At 34.3% G+C, this 18,634-nt stretch overlaps 1 protein-coding gene across 9 annotated transcripts in view; it reads left to right on the forward strand.

Moving 5' to 3' along the window:
* Positions 1-18,634, forward strand: part of RIMS1 (regulating synaptic membrane exocytosis 1) — a gene marked incomplete at its 5' end in the record, with an annotated part of 337,770 nt that overhangs the window by 197,155 nt on the left and 121,981 nt on the right. For 7 of the 9 annotated variants that reach the window (XM_081997758.1, XM_081997761.1, XM_081997760.1 and 4 more), the window contains 8 exons: positions 300-423; positions 6,967-7,013; positions 8,168-8,280; positions 9,353-9,483; positions 9,808-9,979; positions 10,111-10,267; positions 11,494-11,565; positions 16,877-17,033. In XM_081997758.1, coding sequence (XP_081853884.1) covers positions 300-423; positions 6,967-7,013; positions 8,168-8,280; positions 9,353-9,483; positions 9,808-9,979; positions 10,111-10,267; positions 11,494-11,565; positions 16,877-17,033 — 973 coding nt within the window. The remainder of the gene's footprint in view (positions 1-299; positions 424-6,966; positions 7,014-8,167; positions 8,281-9,352; positions 9,484-9,807; positions 9,980-10,110; positions 10,268-11,493; positions 11,566-16,876; positions 17,034-18,634) is intronic. The other 2 variants (XM_081997759.1, XM_081997766.1) reach the window with 1 other exon arrangement.

Below are 18,634 nucleotides of genomic sequence, written 5' to 3' on the forward strand. Positions count from 1 at the left end.
TCAATTTTTATTGCTGCTAGTTAATAAAGGATCATTTAAAAAAACTCCTTCATTTCATAGCACAGTAACAGGTGCTGTATTATTTTGGAAATACTTAATATGTTTGCACAAGTGGTTTCTTTAATATGTTTTGTGTGTACAAATTGTAGCTGTGTTCTGAGGTTTTGCTGTGTTTGGGTTTCAGCACAGCTTTTTAACTGTTTTCCGGTAATGTTACTTGATCATATAGATTTCATAAATGTTTTGCGCTTTTTTCTAAAAGAATATGGAAATGAGATAAACTTCTGTTTAAATTCAAGGGGATGAAGTTCTAGAATGGAATGGTAAACCCTTGCCTGGAGCTACAAATGAAGAAGTTTACAACATTATTTTAGAATCAAAATCAGAACCTCAAGTTGAAATTATTGTTTCAAGGCCTATTGGGTAAGGCTAAAGACTTCCTTCTTAAGCACAGTTATTACTTCTAATGGGACTTTTAAAGGGACTATTTGTGAGTTCATTATTTTTATCTCTTAATAATGGAATATGTTTCACTTTCTATTACTCTATTATTTCTATTATTCTATCATTGACTTTCGTATATTCAATTTTCTTCACTGCCTTTTACAATCTTGGATCTATGCAATGACATATATATAAGTATAAATGTTGGTTTCTGTATGATCGAAGTACTAACAAGTTTTTTGCCAAGTGGCAAAGGAAAATTTGTGGATCAAATGGACCTGTGCATGAGAAAAATCTGTTTTTCAGGCTTTTAGCTTCATTAAATCTGGATAACTTATACAAGTATTCAAGAGTAGAAGGGAGAACAGCAAACATTGAGCATTGCAGGATTTTAATAAGTCAATGGTAGTAGGATTTTAAACAGGCTTTCTTTAAAGAGCTAAAAAAGGAAAACCAATACTCTTAACTGAAAAGACTGCATTAAGGCTTAATGATACCGGCATCGAAATCAAAAGTGGAAATAAAAATATCTTCATATTTATGAAGGTAGTTTGTTTTGTCAGAAAATTAGTATTAATGTGTTATGTTTATAGTCTTATTTTTTCTTTATTATGAATCCAGTTTGGGGGGTTTGTGGTAACAATTCTTATCTTCTTGATTTCCCAAATAAGCCTTAGAAAGGTCATAAAATCTGTTCAAATTTGTAAGATTAGTGGGGTTGTCCCTGCATCTGTCACAACTATTTCAATGATATTCTACATTCCAGCAAACATGACTCTATTGGGACCATTCTGAGCTAAGTCCTACAGGATTGAATATGAATCGTATATTAGAATTCACATTTATAATGTGGAACAAAGTCTCATGATTAACAATAAAAAGTGACTCTTGGCTAGTTAAAAAAAATTTTTAAAGGATTTCAATCTCTCAGTAATTTTTCACCTTCCCAGAGTTCATGTGCACTCACTATAAGTCTCTGAATACCTGTAGGCAGATGGTAGTGTTTCCTCCTTATGAGTGCATGACTATTCCATTTTGAATTTGCTAGATTTCATCCTAATTATCATTTTATCTGTCTCAAATATGGTAAGTTTTCAGTTTCAGAAACAAAAACCACTATTAATTTTCTTTCTGACTAAAACATTTTTCTTTTACATTTATTTCACGTCAGTTTTTGATGTTTGGTATTGTCTATACCGGGCAAGTTTAGCTATATTTTGCAAATGAGTTCTGCTTTTTTAATGACAATCACTATTAAAAGTACTTAAATAAAATTAACATTCATTGCTAATTACACTTATGAGTTTGACCTTCTAATGGAAAATGAAAGCTTGATGCAATAATAGTGGTTGTTAAAAGCTAAAATTACCATCCAGATGGAGACTGTGGGGGAGAAGCAACCTTATTTTACATTCTTTGGTTGGCTAAATTAGGAGACATTCCTGACTGAAAATTGCAAATTCAGTCCTACATCTTTGTAATTAAAAATAAAATGCCATAAGGAGATTTTTGCAAGTCTAGTTTTTATGTTTAAATCGGCGGAAAAGAAATATGTTGGTACTGGACCTGACCTGAACTCCATGTCTCAGTTGAAGAAAATATAAAAATTAATTTCTACAACTGATGTAAAAGGAAAGTGCTAGATTAGTAATTTAACTAATGAACTTTAGATATATTTATTCCTATCAGTATATTTGCAAATGTCATGTATCCTTAAGCTTTTAAGATAACTTCATTATTAAACCAATTTAATTATTTTAGATTATGAATTTGATAAATCTAATAGCTTCACATACTTAAGTACAAGGTGACTGCATTCCAGTGACATATTCCTGAAAAAAAATCGAGAGAAAATACCACAACTGTTGAACTGAGGCAAAGAACATGAAGTGCATTCAAAGTCAAAGAATGTTTCTGAATCTGAGCAGTGAATTTTATACTAAAAAAGTGCACCCAGAAATAGTACTGATAAAATGCAGTTTTGGTTTGGATGACCCATGCTTTTTTTTTTCCTCCATATATAGGCAAAAATAGAGCACATCAGATACTGCTTTTATTTTGAGATAAACGGAGTCTTAGCATGGAGGTTTCTACATACTGTAATAACACTGTTCTTGAAGAGTTGTGTCTTGATAAGTTTTTTTTTTTTTGAGAAGAGCAAATAAATATCCCAAAGCGACTAGAGCATATAACTTTGAAATGTAAAGATATTTCCTTTCACTAGCAATAATGAGACAAATTCCTGTCATTCTGTATCAGATTGGAATTTACCTGTCTGTCATCCTAAAAGAGAAAAAAAAAATCAGATACTGTACAATGAAGGAAATCCTGATACTAGGTCACAAAAAAGAACGTACTGCACAGGATTTTCTTTTTTTAATTTTTCTTTTTTTTTAATAATTGTAATCTATGTAGATTGTGTTACATAATGGGAAATTGTTTGCTTGCATTACATTACTTCTCCCCACCCCCCAGCTTCTCCTTGCCTTGTTATCCAAAGTATATGATTGTCTCAAATTCATGACAGGGAATTTTATTTAATCCAAGAAATCTAGTGCATCAAAGTTTTGTGTCTACCTTAGGTGCTGACTTGGCAAAATCAAAGCTGCTTGGTACAGCATTAAGTGGTAATCCATTACACCTAAAATTCCTGTGAGGAAACAGGTTCCCGAAAGACCTGAAAAATGATATTTTGTCTGCATAATTTAAGTGTTTTCATCTCTCAGTATTAATAATGCAAATAATGTACCATCACTTTTAATGGTCTCTATTTAAAAAGTCCTAGCATATTTGATCTAAAAAGCCCAAATATGACATAGTTTGGCTTAAGTGAATAATGGGAGAACTGTAAGCCCACAAATTAGATGACTGCTAGTTACAAAATTGATGTCTAAACAATTTTCTCGGTCTTGTAAATTTGGATTTCTGTGTCTACCGGCAAATGTAATTTTGAGTAATGGATAATTGTAGGATGTTTATTAGAGAAAAATGTGAAACATGTAACACTATTAGCAGATGAAGGCATAACAACAATAAACAATATAACCACAATAGTACCTTAAAAACTTCACGGAAGCTAATTGATGCTAATGCTAATGATTGTAACGCAAGGTAGATAAGAAACCTATAAAAAGTAGAATTAATGGATTTGCTATCTAAATATGAGGGGGAGAATTACCTACGAATATGCATACAACGCGAGAGGCGGTTAACATAGGACAGCATAGAAAATCCTCTGGCGGTATGCTTTTTGGAGAGGAAACCTCGCATGGTAACTAACTGACAGTCTCTTGTGTGCTCAGGTGAGCTCTATGGCATGGTGCAGGTAAAACAAATGTTTTTTCATTTGTCTCTGTTTTTTTTGTCAGATGCTAGGTATTTTTGCTTGGATTTCCACATATAATATTGCCAAAATTGTTGTTTCTCTGGTGTGATTCAGCTCCTCTGTGCAGGAACTGCTACTGTGCTCTAGGTCCTCGCAAGGAGGTTGAACCTCTTTCATAAACCAGGTAGTACTGAACTCCAGAGAGTTGCTCAAGTAATGTAATTAGTGCAAATTGCCGATTGATCTACAGGTTCTGATGGGAAGGAACAGTTTTGGAAATAGGAGAATGAGCACTGGGGACAGGTACTCAGAAACTAAAAACTGTCAGGTATAGAGGACAATCCTTTTGTCCCCAGAGCAGCCGAAAGAAGTGTGGGTTACAAGCACATTTGAATTTGGTTTGTCTCCAGTGATCAAGCTCTTGACTATAGCCCTCAGAGAATTTATAGCTGTTCCTGTGTTTTACAAAATAGTGATCCTCACAAACCATCTATCTGCACAGAGTAGTATGAACCTGAGGTATAGTGTGGTTTAATTTCTGTATTCATTAAGGTGTAGAACAATCAGACATAAGATAGTCATATAAGATCACACAAAACCTTTGCCTTTCAGGGTAGAGATAGAAAGACAAAGCTCGATGTCAGCAGCTCTTTACTGGAATGTGTCTGACATTACTTTTCTGATGTTTACATTGGTCTGAAAGCAGAGAAAAATTTTGTTCTTTTTTCAGTAAGTGGTTGTGCTACTTCTTACTTTGTTTTTTTACCATTTGATTTGAATAGTCTAGGTTTGAATAATATAAGTCTGAGGTTTCTACTGTTTCTTCTGAAGAGCTTTTTTTTGTAAATAATACTGTTAGAATATTTCCTGCAATCTGTAAGGGCAGGCTAGATAAGACTCATTTTCTTACCTAAAAAGCTTTAGATTATAGTTTCTTTTTAGAATTTTCATTCTTCAATTAAAATGCCAATGTTTTTAAATATGGACAGAAGCATAACTTTGAACTATTTCATGTCCATTTTGAAATCAATAGCAGAAAGCAGAACTGTTACAGAGCTTGATAGGATACTCTGCCATGAGTTTGGTGATCAGTACTGTATTGCATAGTTAACTTTTTGGTTGCTTTGCTTTTTGTGTCTTGCAGTTCTGTGTGGAGCTGTACTTAAACAAAATAAATATATTAGAGAAGAGGAGATATCCTAGCAATAATTTTTATATATATATATATACACACACACACAAACATAGACCTTTTTATATAAAGTTTTAGAGATTGCCTGTGCGTGAACAAGCTCTAATATGGTGGTCATGAACAGAGTGGGTAGGAAAGCTGCCAAATAACATTTCTATTACAAACCATGCATTTTGTCAGAAGTTGAAATTTATTCTATTATTAATTCTAGCTTCTATTGTTCCTGTCAGTTTTTCCTAAGAATTACAAGGACTTAAAAAAAATTATACTTTCAGTTCTTTGTCTGACGATTAAAGTCTTAAGAAAGATCTGATTATTTTTGTCATTTGCCTTTACCTGGCAAGGACTTTTTTATCACCAGCTTCAAGTGAGGAAAATACTGTCAACTTGACCATTTTTTCACCCACTCAGGAATTATGAAACTTGACACAGTAGATCGCGCTTCCCATGTTGAAAGACTCCTTGCGCATATGAGCCCTCGTTTGATAACCTAAATGGGATATTATTGCAAATAATGCTATACGGCCGACAAGAATGTTCATATTGTAGCTCAAGAAAACATTGCAAGCTTAATGTTGTATTGAACAGAAAAATCGGTTTGAATATGCTAAGTAAATATTTCAGACTGATGAGAATTGCCCTGGAAATTGAAGGGAGAAAATGATAAGAGGAAGAAGTCTGCACAGCAGCCTTGCTGTGCAACACATCGTTACTCTGCTTATATTTTTGTGAAGTAGTACTATGCCATGTCAAGAATAAGTAATGCAGTTATATTTCTATGAGTTTGAGGAAACCACATAACTCTTGAATTACAAAGTCAAAGCAAAGAGAAGCACATTCTTGTGGATGAGATGTAAGCTGATGTGAGACATTAACTTGAAGCTGAAATAGAAGTTTAAATTGCAGGACATGAAAAGCAAATTTAACACTAATTTATTGGGCACTGTTACATTCTAACTTAAGTGTCTGTTTCTTTTTCATAGGTGACTGCTATATACTTAGGTCTCTTAGTTTTATTGACTTCCAAGTCAGTAAGATAGTGTTTCACTGAACAGAGAAATGCCTGAATACCTCTAAAATGCTTAGCTTTAGACTTAAAATCTTGTAAATGTTCTTCAGAAATGCTGTTGTAGTTCCAATTTTCAATTATTTTGTGTAGGTGAAAATATTTTCAAGTAATTCACTGAAGAACCTTGTTTCCATTTTCCTGCTGCTTTGCTAATTTTTGTACATTAACAGTCATTTCTTGGTCTTGCAATGTATTTTCAATGATTGCTGAGAACAAAAGAGAGTCAGGACCTAGCCTCATCCAGATTTTGATGGAAGAGTAAATTTTTCGATGGCAAAATTTTGATAGATGTGTGTGGACTTAACCAGTTTGATTTCGCTTGTACCTCTGTGTGTGCTGGGTATGTGTATGTTGAAAAATGTCTATACCCAATCGTAATATGATTTGGGGTTTTTTTTAGCCTGTGAAGGAATGCATTACTCTTTTGTTTCTTTAACATTGCTAATGTTATTTGCTTTTTCTTTTTATTATTATAAGACATTTTCATCAGTTTCATTCTGTGAACACCTTGAGACGTTTATATAAAAATTACTAGTGAGTTAATCTATGTGTTATTTTTTGGATTTTTGTTTCCTACCAAAAAATACTTGAACATCCATAGCTATACTACCTTTTGCCACCTTTCTCCTCCTAAAAGCTTTCTAACTTTATTGTTCTAGTTGTAAAAATATCGTGGAATCTATCCACAACATTAACGTTGTAGTGCTCATTCTTATGGCTGATAGTGCATTAACTTAAAAGCAGTAGTTTGCATTAGTAAGATTTTCATGAATGCTAGTGAAAAAAGTGCCTTTAAATGCTTCCCCTTACTTTCCTTGTAACTCGTTAGAACAGAAACAAATTTGTATTTCTAGAAAAGTGTCCCAGAAATCTATTTGTTGCAGCAGAAGGCTGTCTCCACTGTTTCTAATTATTATGTGTGTATTCACGTTTCAGTGATATTCCACGGATTCCTGAGACTTCTCACCCCCCGTTAGAGTCTAGTGAGTACATGTCTTGTTCCTTTCACTAAGCATGGTCTTGTACGCAGCACAATCATTTTGGCTATGGATTTTCTGAAAGATGAGCGCTAGGCGACAGCATTGGCTCCAAGGTTTTTGTATAACAAAATTCAATGGGTTTTGGTCTTGTGTGTTAAATTCAAAACAATATCGATTCGATTAAAAGCTATACAGGTTTCAAATGTTAGCAGGATTTTATTGTTTTCTTCTATATAATGTGTTATTAGTACCATACTGGTATACACGCTGTGGCCCAAAAGAATCATTTACTTGCCCTAAGAGAGAAAACAGGTATAAGGAATTGCCAAAGGTACAAATGGTGTCAGGATTTCACCTCCTGCACCACCCAGCATAAGTCCAGAGTTCTTGTTTCTGTTTTTCTTAACAAGAAAACATTGGTTAGTTGAACTTTTTGTGTATCGTGCTTCAAAAGAAGGGTTTTCTTTTTAACTATCCTGTATGAATAACGTCAGCTAGAGTGTGTGATGGCCATGGCTCCCAGTCCTTTCTCTTCTGAGCCTTGTCTGAGATGCAACCAGAAACCTTTCCTCAGACAGTCCTGTGGGGCCATCAAGTGCTGTTACACCTGTCATGAGCTCATCTCATTAGTGAGGGCTCTGGTTCATTGCTGGAGAACTGCTGATGTCCAGCAGGTGCTGGAGCATCCTCCATGTCAGATGCATGTCCTGTGTACCTTCCTGTGCACCAGATCCTTGGGAATTAAAATTTCAGAGGCTACTAGGAGTATAATCCATGCAAGAGATGTGGGCTTATTCATCAAAGATTTGAGATCATAGAATAGTTTGGGTTGGAAGGGAGATATCTAATCCTGTCAGAAGATAACATTTGATTTAAAACATTTGGTATGGTTTGCCACTACTGTATGAGGAGCGCTTTTTTTACATGTTATTTCAAATAAAACAAAAAATGTCAGGTTCAATCGAGGGTGAGGGTATCCAGACAGTCTTTTTCACCATGCTATCTACATCAGTATGAAATTTTTCTGTATATTAATCCAGTTATTCTGTGTATAAATACAAGCTGTATACAATTCAAAGAAAAAGCATTTCATAAGTTATCCAAATTCACTTCAAAAGTTTGAATGGAATGTTCATGTGTTTCTCATGTATTTTTAGGTTCAAGTTCTTTTGAATCTCAGAAGATGGAAAGGCCTTCTATTTCTGTTATATCTCCGACCAGCCCTGGAGCCCTACGGGATGCACCACAAGTCCTACCAGGGCAGCTTTCTGTGAGCATATTTTGTTTTTCCTGAGTTGCTAATGAAAATCTGTGAAGTCCTGGTCCTTCAGCCCTCCACATTCCCAAGGTCTATTGGGAGGTCAAGAGAAATGTCTGGTGTTGGTAAAGATTAACGTCTTTCAAATGTTTTTTAAGACTCCCCTGTACATACTCACAACTCATCACTGTAATCACAGCAGAGGTAAAGAGTTGTTGTCTTAATACACCAAAGAGTGCAGGAATTTACATGGAGAGGAGCCCATAAAAGTGCCTTGTAACTTGTCGCCCTGTACCCTCTGCACTGAAAATGGTGGCTCTTCTGTACATGCCCAGTAATCCACAGATAACAGGCATCATACCATTTTATCTTCTTCATGGGAGCATTTAAAGAGCTGTATATTTGTTGAGAGTTACACTGTTCAGTAATGCATTCTAATTTAGATTACATTACACACTACCTCCTGGAACTTTCTATAATACTAACTGAAGCTATGCTTATTAAATATACTGTGAGTACTTAGACTTTGTTTTGCACATTCTTATATATTTTTATATTGATCATATTAATTTCTAAGTATACAGCAAGCTCAAAAAATTCATGATGTTATGATTCTCTTAAGAAATTATTTAGCTCTATATTTTACTTTTCATAAGAACATCTGCAAGGTGTTCTTGCAGGTGTTCAGATCAGAGAAGATAGATTTCAACTATGCCTCAAGTTTAACTACAGTCAGGGCTTCCTATTTGAATGTAGCTTTCAAGGTGCAGAGCTAAGACATATGCTAGAGATATCTGCACTCACACATAGAAGATTATGCAGTGAGTACAATAAACAATGTAAGTATAATCAGACATCTCCATTTTATTCAGCTGTGGTAAATACAAAAGTCTTTGATATATACCATCGTCTTTTCCATCTAACTTAATATTTAAGGAATTTGAAATAAAATATATCTCATTGTAAAAGTAACCATTGATTTTTCCAAGAGACATTGTGGTTAATGTGATGCAGTCTGAAAATTCTCCATGTTCAGTTTTTTCTCCATTTTCATTACTGTTTTTTGGTAACTTGATTCTTCTAGGTTAAACTGTGGTATGACAAAGTGGGACATCAGTTAATAGTAAATGTTCTGCAAGCAACAGATTTGCCACCAAGAGTAGATGGACGCCCCAGGAATCCCTATGTAAAAATGTATTTTCTTCCAGACAGAAGGTAGTAATATTTCAGTTTAGAAAATTATGTTGTAATTTACCTCATATTGAAGCAACTTTTAAATGAATGCTTATGAAGTAAAGAATTGTCTTTAGTAATTTCTTATAGTTAGATTAATTATAACAAAAAACTGTTCTTGAATCATGCAAGTCAGTCAAATTAGCTATGTGGACTTTTGGATGAACATGATCCATTGTAGAGCAAATACTTCTCCCTTTTAGGCATTATCAGATCAGAAAGAATTAAAACAGTGAGTGCTGATAAGTAGATGGCATTTTGTGATTTATCTCTACAAACAATTTACAACAAATATTTATGTTTCAGTGATAAAAGTAAAAGGAGGACCAAAACAGTAAAGAAAAGTCTAGAGCCAAAATGGAACCAAACTTTTCTCTACTCACATGTACATCGTAGAGATTTTAGAGAACGAATGCTTGAAATAACCGTATGGGATCAGCCAAGAGTACAAGAAGAAGAGAGTGAATTTCTTGGAGAGGTGATACATACAATCATATTTCTCCTGAGTTTTTTGTTTGGTTTTGAATACATATGCATATTTATTTTATATATCTGTTTGTGTGTTTGTGCCTTTAAAGTAAAATTAAAACTTGATAATTTTTCTACTAGATTCTTATAGAGCTGGAGACAGCACTTTTAGATGATGAACCACATTGGTATAAGCTACAGACACATGATGAATCTTCACTACCTCTGCCTCAGCCATCACCTTTCATGCCAAGAAGACATGTTCATGGTGGAGAAAGCACTAGCAAAAAATTACAAAGTAGGTCCAAATTCCATTCATCTCTATTAAATTTTAAATTAGAAATGCTGGATATGGTGTAATGGTATTTAACTTTCATATACAACATAAAAATACTATTTCATAGTCTTTAAACATAATTAAAATGTGTGGCAGAAAAAAGATACAAATTATGACATGCCTTTCACCTGTGATGCATAACTTTTAAGTATGTGAAACCTGTTGGAATTGGTTTGGTTTTCACTAGCAAAATAAAATTGTTCAAACATTTGTTTGCAATAATTTCCTTTTAAATAGAAAGATGAAGTTCATCATTGTTGGATACTTTTTTTAATAATTAAAAGCTTTTGTCTTAAAAAAAGAAAATCCTTAAAGATTTATAAGGCTTAAAAATACTTTTCATCATCAAGTTAGTCTCAATCTCCAATATGCTCATTATACAATCAGATGAGAACTGTACTTTTGCAGCAAAAAGAACTTGGATGCTTCTATTTGGGAGGTACAGTTGTTTTGATGAGTCTGATTTCAGGTTTGTTTATGACATTAAAATAATGAATGTACTGAAATATTTGAATATTGTAGCTTCTCAGTTCATTTAAATTAATTTAAGATTTATTTAGAATTAAGAAGGACATAGGGGATTACTTTAAAATGAATTTCCAAGCTATTTTTCTGTTTTTTCTTAAACGTGGAAGCCATTCATTCCAGCCAATGCATAGGGAACTGGTGCACATTCAGGATTGAATTATAAAAATGTGATGCTGCAGTAATTGCTGCATGAGGTTATGTATAGAACGAGCAAATTAAAGGTTAGTTTTCATGAGATATTTAAACTTTTCTAAAAGCTGGCAGTGTTGTTTCCTCTTCCCCTCTCACCATATGCTGCCACCTCTCCTTTCCTGTTCAGCAAGCTGATTCAGCTTACTCACTGAAATAGCACAAAAGTTTTTTTTTTCTTTATTTGAGTTAACTTTTTGCTGGTTTAGTGAGATAAACTATTCTAGTAGAGGCTTACTGAGGACTTGAGGGAAGCAGAAGGGGAAAGAAGGCTGCAGCAGCTGTAAGATGTTAAATTCGCTCAGCTGTTTTGTGAAACATCACTGTCAGTCACTGCAGTTTAGTTCTCCTCCTCTATTGTTTGGATTTAAATAATCTTTTAAATTTCAGTAGTATGTTAAATGAACAGATTTTTACATTTTATAACACGACTAGATGTTCAGGTATTTGTTTACCTTACTGTTGTGCAGGATCTCGGCCAATCAGTGATAGTGACATCTCAGATTATGATGTTGATGATGGTATTGGAGTTGTTCCTCCAGGTGCGTGGGTGAACAGCATGGTCCTGCTTTCTTCTTCTTCTTGTTTGCTTGTTTGGGTTTTTTTTGTTTTTTTCTTTATAACATTTTGGAATATTGAGGATACTGGTTTTGGAGAGTGCATTGTAAAAAAAACAGTTTTCCTGATTATTCCTGTCTTAAATCGTGGTGAATTAAAAGATTCTACTATTCATTCATTCGTATTTCTTTTACATATCATTCTTCATATGTGAACCACCAGATGGTTCAAATTGTTTAATTGTTTCCCTCATAATGTTCCAACCATTATTTAAAATAGAAATTAAATTTAAAAAATAATTTTAAAACAGTTATTGAAAGTGTTTATTGCAAATATTTTTTTTAATTTGCTTTTTGCTTGAGATTTAGATATAATGCAGTCTCCCATGGAATTTCTTGAGAATGCATGGCTGTAGATTAAGATGCATGTAGCATGGCTATATCTTTTATAGTTTTCATAAGCCTTCATTACCCTAAATGTTCATAAATATATACTTGTAGAGACTGTCTTGGTTTGACTTTTAGTTCAGCTTTCCTTATATACTGAAAATCTTGAGGATCATTTTGGATACTACATTTTTCTACTTCTATTTGCCTGTTGCCAGAAGTCAGATGAATATATTTCCAATTGTCCCAAATGAACTGAAGAGTCAGTATGTCATTGCCAGCACTAAATGAGTTTTTGTGTGTGGATCTTCCTGATGAAAATCACTGAATTAAATCATGGTGGGATTTGGAAAGCTCTCTATCTCCCTGATCTGTGTTTAAAATTATATGACTATTCATTATATAACCATACAAATAAATTACTTATTTTATTAACGCAATATTATTTTGATGTTTTCTGAGCCAAATAGTCCTTCTAGGCAAATTCCTTCCTTTGATGTTGGTAGGGTTCTTTCCTTGCTTTAATACCCTTATCACCTGAGTTACTAAGAGGGAGATTTGTTCAGATATACTTAGTAATATTTGCTTTAATGAAGAGATTAATCTTGATATTTTTACATTATTTGAAAGAGTGAACATTTAAAATTAAAATTAATCATAGGTTCTAAATATTTTTAATTTTTTCGTATATTTCATTTTTTTTAGTTGGCAATGCAGATACTGGCATACCTCTGTAGGTTTAAGGTTTCAGTATACTGTATTAAGAATTGGGGCTTTTTTTCAGCTGCCAATTCTTAAAGGCATCCATTTGCCATTTGAAATAAACCATTTTCCATCTGACAGGAAATGTTCAAAAATGCTCCCAGTCTCTTAATTATCTTTATGATCCTGAGCTGGACTCACACCAGTAACTCCATGTCTGTCTTGTACTGGGAGCCCAGTACTCCAGATGTGGCCTCTCCAATGCTAAGTATTTAGGAAGGGTCAGTAAAGGATTTAATAAAAACTGAACATGTTTTGAGGCCTATCTTTTTAACCAAAACTTGAGTAACTTTCTCGTTAATTAAAAAGAAAAAAAGCTGATAGACAGTTGGCAATATCCTAAAGGATATTTTTAATGAGCTGTATTGCTTATGCTATGGGTAACTCTTCAGAATGATTTATTTTTCTGTCATATGTGATCTGTATAATTGTTGCATTGTACTTTCCTCCCGTAGCAGCAGGGTGACATCAACAGAACACCTTGTCATCATCTGTATTTTCTTTAAAAAAAAAAAAAAGTTCTGTTATCAAACATTTTCTAGAACCATTTTCATCATCCATCCAGCGTCCATGTCATGTCACACCTGACAGTTTCCCATGAGCAACTGAGAAACCTCTTCTGCATAAACTACCATAAGCTTGATTGCTGCTATCATGCTGGTCCATGCAAAAAAATTCTCTGCTCACTCTGGAGAGCACAGAGCCTTTATATTTGAGGATACGAGGAAATGTTACTGCTGCTGTCACTGTCGTAGTCACTATGGAAGTATGGATATGATTTGATCAACTTGACAATACTTGAGCTAACACTTATGATAGATGTTATTTACTATTGCTCTGTCTGTTCTGTAAGCTTTGTGCATGCACAATGCACAAGTTTCAGATATTGTTCCCTGGATAGCTTGGCTATGAAGAATATGTATAATAAAATCATCTTTCTATACCAGATTTTTAAGTGTACAGGATAATCCTAGGTGTATATTTTTAGGCAAACTAGAGATGCTCTAGAAATATAGTTTAAACTGAAATTTATATTTAATTATTTTATATTTAATTTATATGTATTTCAGTACAAGTGCCTAAAGCTTGGAAAGGCATTTTGGATTTCTTTAATTTTAGAGTTGAATAAGTGTAAACTAGTGTTCCTTCTGATAGAGATGTCAGGATTTTATCTAAAACAAGCTTGTTTGGATAATGAAATATTTTTTAGCACATACAGCTTAGATTTAGTTATCCTGGGAAAAGGAAGACATTCAGCTTTTGTCATGTGTAGTCTTTTTTCTTCCTCTGACAAAAACCTGACATTTTCTGCAGCAATTTTAGGACATGAGATGAGGGAATCTCCATTGAAGTCCTGTGGCACTCTCTTTTTTGCTTCAAAATTTGCACCCAAATTTGCACCCTGAGATCAGGAAGATCATGTTTCTTTCTAATTCTATTACACAACTCCGAAATACTTTTTTGGCAAGGTACTCCAGCGTCCCAGTATGCCAAAACCTGTGAAACATTGAAGTCCTTCTTTGTTAAAATGTTGATAAACCTCAGTAGATACTTTCATGTATGCTATCAACTTCTACAGGCCTATTTTGCAGACAGTACTCAGTACAACTTTGCTATTAAAAATGCCCTCTAAGTGGCAAGCATTTGCTGGTTTTGTAGCTACTAGTGACCTTTCTTTTGTAGCTACAAGAGAGCTCTCCCAGAAGTTTTTTCTCCATGTTTTCTCTGGTTTTCAAAGAATAGCCTACACCGTCCCCAAGCTTGAATAATGTCACATTTTAAGTATGAAATTATGTTCATTATTTTTATTTCACAGAATCACAGAATCACAGAATCACTAGGTTGGAAAGGACCTTTAAGATCATCAAGTCCAACCATTAATCCAGAACCACCATGTCCCCTAAACCATGTCCTGAAGCGCCACATCCACACGTTTTTTGAACACTTCCAGGGATGGCGACTCCACCACCTCCCTGACATATCTAACTCAGTCTGTTTGAGAACAGCACACACATGCACTGAACGTTACAGTCCTCAGTTTGTTTCTGAGCTACGTGATACGTTCTTATTACGAGTGCTTTTCTTTGGCCCAATCCTACCCTCTAAGATCTATCAATACTCATAATGCTTCTTGTTTCCCTGATTTATTAACCTCATTGCACTCCTCTGCTTCAACAAATAGAAGAAAAAAATTGCTTCCCATATTCTCACACCAGCCGCTATGCTATGAAGTAGAAGACACAAAAGTTGGACAAAATGATAGATGAACTTACAAAGGTCTTTCTGCATATGTTTTCTAGCTGACAGTAACCAGAAAGTCTGCAGTAAAACTGTCTAATCGTTGTTTTGTCAACATCGTCTCCTTCCTATCTGCTTTCCCTATCGTATTTGTAGTGGTAAATATATTAAAGACAACAAGAACTTATTGAAGCGAATCTTTTTTTATTTACTGAAGTTGCTGCAAAGCTGGTTTAAGGTTGGAAGCTACTGCAGGATACTACAGCACCAAGGTGCTCTTCTGTTATCTTTAGATAACTTTTGCTAGTTTGTTCAATACTGTATAAAAAGTGGACACAGTTCTGGAGGCTGTGATATTATAAACTGCATAAACAGGGAAAAGAGTCTTAGAGTTCCTTGGATGATAAAATGCATCACCTAGTAGGTCCCTGTTCTCAGTTTTGTGTTACTAAGATCAGTCTGTTCTATGGTGGAAGATACCCTTATTTTAGGATTATTTATCGCTGTTTAACAAAGTGTTTTCTCCAGTTCTAATAACAAGATAATGCATTCAGATAAGTTACATGTCCATTAGAATACATTGGTAAACTGATGCATAATTTGGGAAAAAAAACATGGATGTTTCCTTGATGTTTGTGATCCGGGTTCAACCTTGCAACTAAACAGATTATTAAGTGTCACTGAATACATGACCAAGCCTAATACAGACTCTATATATGGGCCACACTTTTAAGAGGGCTATAACAATTTGCTAGAAGATAGAGAACTACAAGAATTATACAAAATATGAAAAAATACAAGTTGAAACTCTGTAACAAGATCCTTAAAAAGTGTAACTTATTTATTATATTCAATTGGTGATTGAGTGACTAAATCATAGTCTTTTCCTGTATGGGAAGAAGATTTCTTATACAGGCTGTTTTTTGAGCTGAACAAAATAACATATTACAGGAACTTAATGCTAGACAAATTCAGGGAAGCAGCAAAATGATTATTTTGGAATCTAAACGGTAATTTGTGAAGTCGTTTAGGGATGACTTAAGGGATGACCCTTTCCATCACTTAAGGGATTTTCTGTCAAAGGATTCTTTTAGTCTGATTTAAATATCTAGAAGTGAGCAGCTGAAGTCTGAGCAAATTTCCTTAGGCTCTTTTGGAAAGATAACAGGCACCTTTTGAAAGCTTCTTACTGAGCTTCATTGTCTGTTTTAAGATGGGATTCAAAGTGTGTATCAAGGCAAACAGTGTATTACATGGCAAAAGGCACAGGAATATCAATGCTTTTAAAGGTACTAACATTCTGCCGATTTTTTTTGAAATTCCATGTAAAAATGAGGTACGAGAAACTTTGCAGCTCATTCATAGTATTCGGAAAGAATGTTTTGCAGAGTATGCAACACCCAATATTCTATACAACATATTCTAAATGCTTATAATTTTTGAAAGTAGGTAGCTTTGTCCAAGTTCAGTAGGAGAACATCTTTGTATTTAGCTGAAACAAGAGTCAGAAGGATGCTTTATATATGAGCAGTCCTGGATGAATCTGTGCTGTCGTACACAAGCATGCCTTCTCCATTTGTTAGATGAGGTAAACATACATTGCTTGGATTCCTTTCTGATATTTGAAGTACAAGATCGTCTGGGTACTCTTCCCCAAGTCAGAAAACTATTTCAGTCCTTTCCTCCACATCTTCCAGTACGTAATGAAAATCATCTCCGTTTCTCTGTCTCTGTACATGTAGACATCTAAAGGTAATGCTAGTAATTTATCCTGGCTGCATGATACAGCGGGATGTACAATAGCTGAATGATGACTTGAAGTTTGTGTATTCCTGGAAGGACTAACCATAGAGTTCTTTCCAAACTCAGACTTTTATTCTCTAATTTCCTTTTGTTGCCCTCTTGCCAGTAGGATATAGATCTAGTACTAGAGAAAGTAAATCTACAACGCTAACTGTGCCAGAACAGCAAAGAACAACACATCATCGTTCACGATCTGTATCTCCTCACCGTGGCGACGATCAGGGCAGGACCCGTTCACGTTTACCAAATGTGCCATTACAGAGGTAGGCATCACAAGTTACTGAAACACTGGGCGGTTTCAAGTTTCTGTAATCTGTCATTATTAACTTTTCTCTTGTTCAGCAATTTTTAATGATTTTAAGACTTTTTTTTGTATCTGAATTTAATAGTGTAGTATTTGAACTTAATGTATGGTTTATTAATCATTTAAGAGCACTCATGGGATGAATCGTAACTTTGCAAGACTTACCTCTTCTTACTGATATTTTCTCTGTGATTCATCATCTGTGTATCATAACTAATACACAGGTTTGGAAATGTTTTTTCAGTCGGTGGCTGAATCTTGTATGAAGCCACTTAAGTATATTTGTAGGATAATAAATAATGGCATGTAAAAATTGTATAAGAACTATTTTTGAAGTAAAAGCAAGCTGAAATTACCAATTGTATTTATAAAGTGACATTTTAAATGGAAGAAGTAAAAAATACTTTACAGCATCAGATAGATAGCAAGTTATAAACCTCCATTTTCTGCATTTACTGCTTTTCATAGACGACCTATTAAGAGGAGAATCCTTTCTGAGCTTTTCCTTTGCATGCTTTATGCTTTTTTTAAATAGTGCCCTTCAGACTGTTTAAGCACAAAATTTGACCTACTTGATTTTGCTTGTTTTATTATGCAAGGCAATAAGCTTCTCTTGCAACCTTTCATGGAACCCTAAAAATCAGCCAATTTTTACCAGTTTTCCTTTCCTCCAATTTCTAGGAAGCTTTGTTCTTGAATTACTGCAAGAATTGCAGTAGCAACATTATTGCCCATTAGCTGTGGTAGTTTACTGAAAATCTACCCTACTTAGCTGAAGTTTGTATACAAAATTTTGTGCTACGGTACTGTCCTTAACCATCATTTCTGTGTCTGTTTTTTTGGAGTTCCATCACTGATCATTTAATACCAGACATCTGTGATGTTTCAAAATGATGGTATATTCTGGAAAAACAGCTTCCCCCAGTTGAGATCTTGCTTCTGCCTTTCCATCCTCCATATATACTGTTCTTGTGCATTGAAATTTTGTGTGTTTTTTAAGTCACTGCATGCATCCCCCGTTACATCAGTTCTTACAGATGATGCTATTTCACTACCTACCAAATCACTTGCTGTTGCATCCTTAACAGATAGAAGAGTACATAAAATAGACCGTGGCACTGTCTCATTTTTTTTATAGCAGAGAGAATGAGAGCTCCTCATTCTGCTTTTGCAAACAATTATATATGCTCTTGTATCTTTCTATCTACAAGCATGAGACACACATGAAATATTTCATAGTCAATTCCACCCATTCCTTCATTTAATACTTTGAAAAACTAATGCTTCTTGTTCCAATGGCAGCTATTAACCTAAAGGAAGAATCTGCCCTTCACGTAGTAGTTTCTTTTCTTGTTCTTTTCTCTGTGAAGAGAGCTTTAAATTACTGTCATGGAGGTCAGAGCCTACCTGCATTTATACAAAATTGTACCCCTTTTGTATAACACTTGTGTATAACACTTAGTTTGAGATTGATAAAAACTGCTGCAAGTTCTCATATCATATCTCAGAATTTCTTAAAGAATACCTGGAGATACCTGCAAAAAGTTGACAGCCAAAAAT

Source organism: Phaethon aethereus (genome assembly GCF_964289735.1).
Source record: "Phaethon aethereus genome assembly, chromosome: 3".
In the NCBI taxonomy this organism is placed as follows: Eukaryota; Metazoa; Chordata; class Aves; order Phaethontiformes; family Phaethontidae; genus Phaethon; species Phaethon aethereus.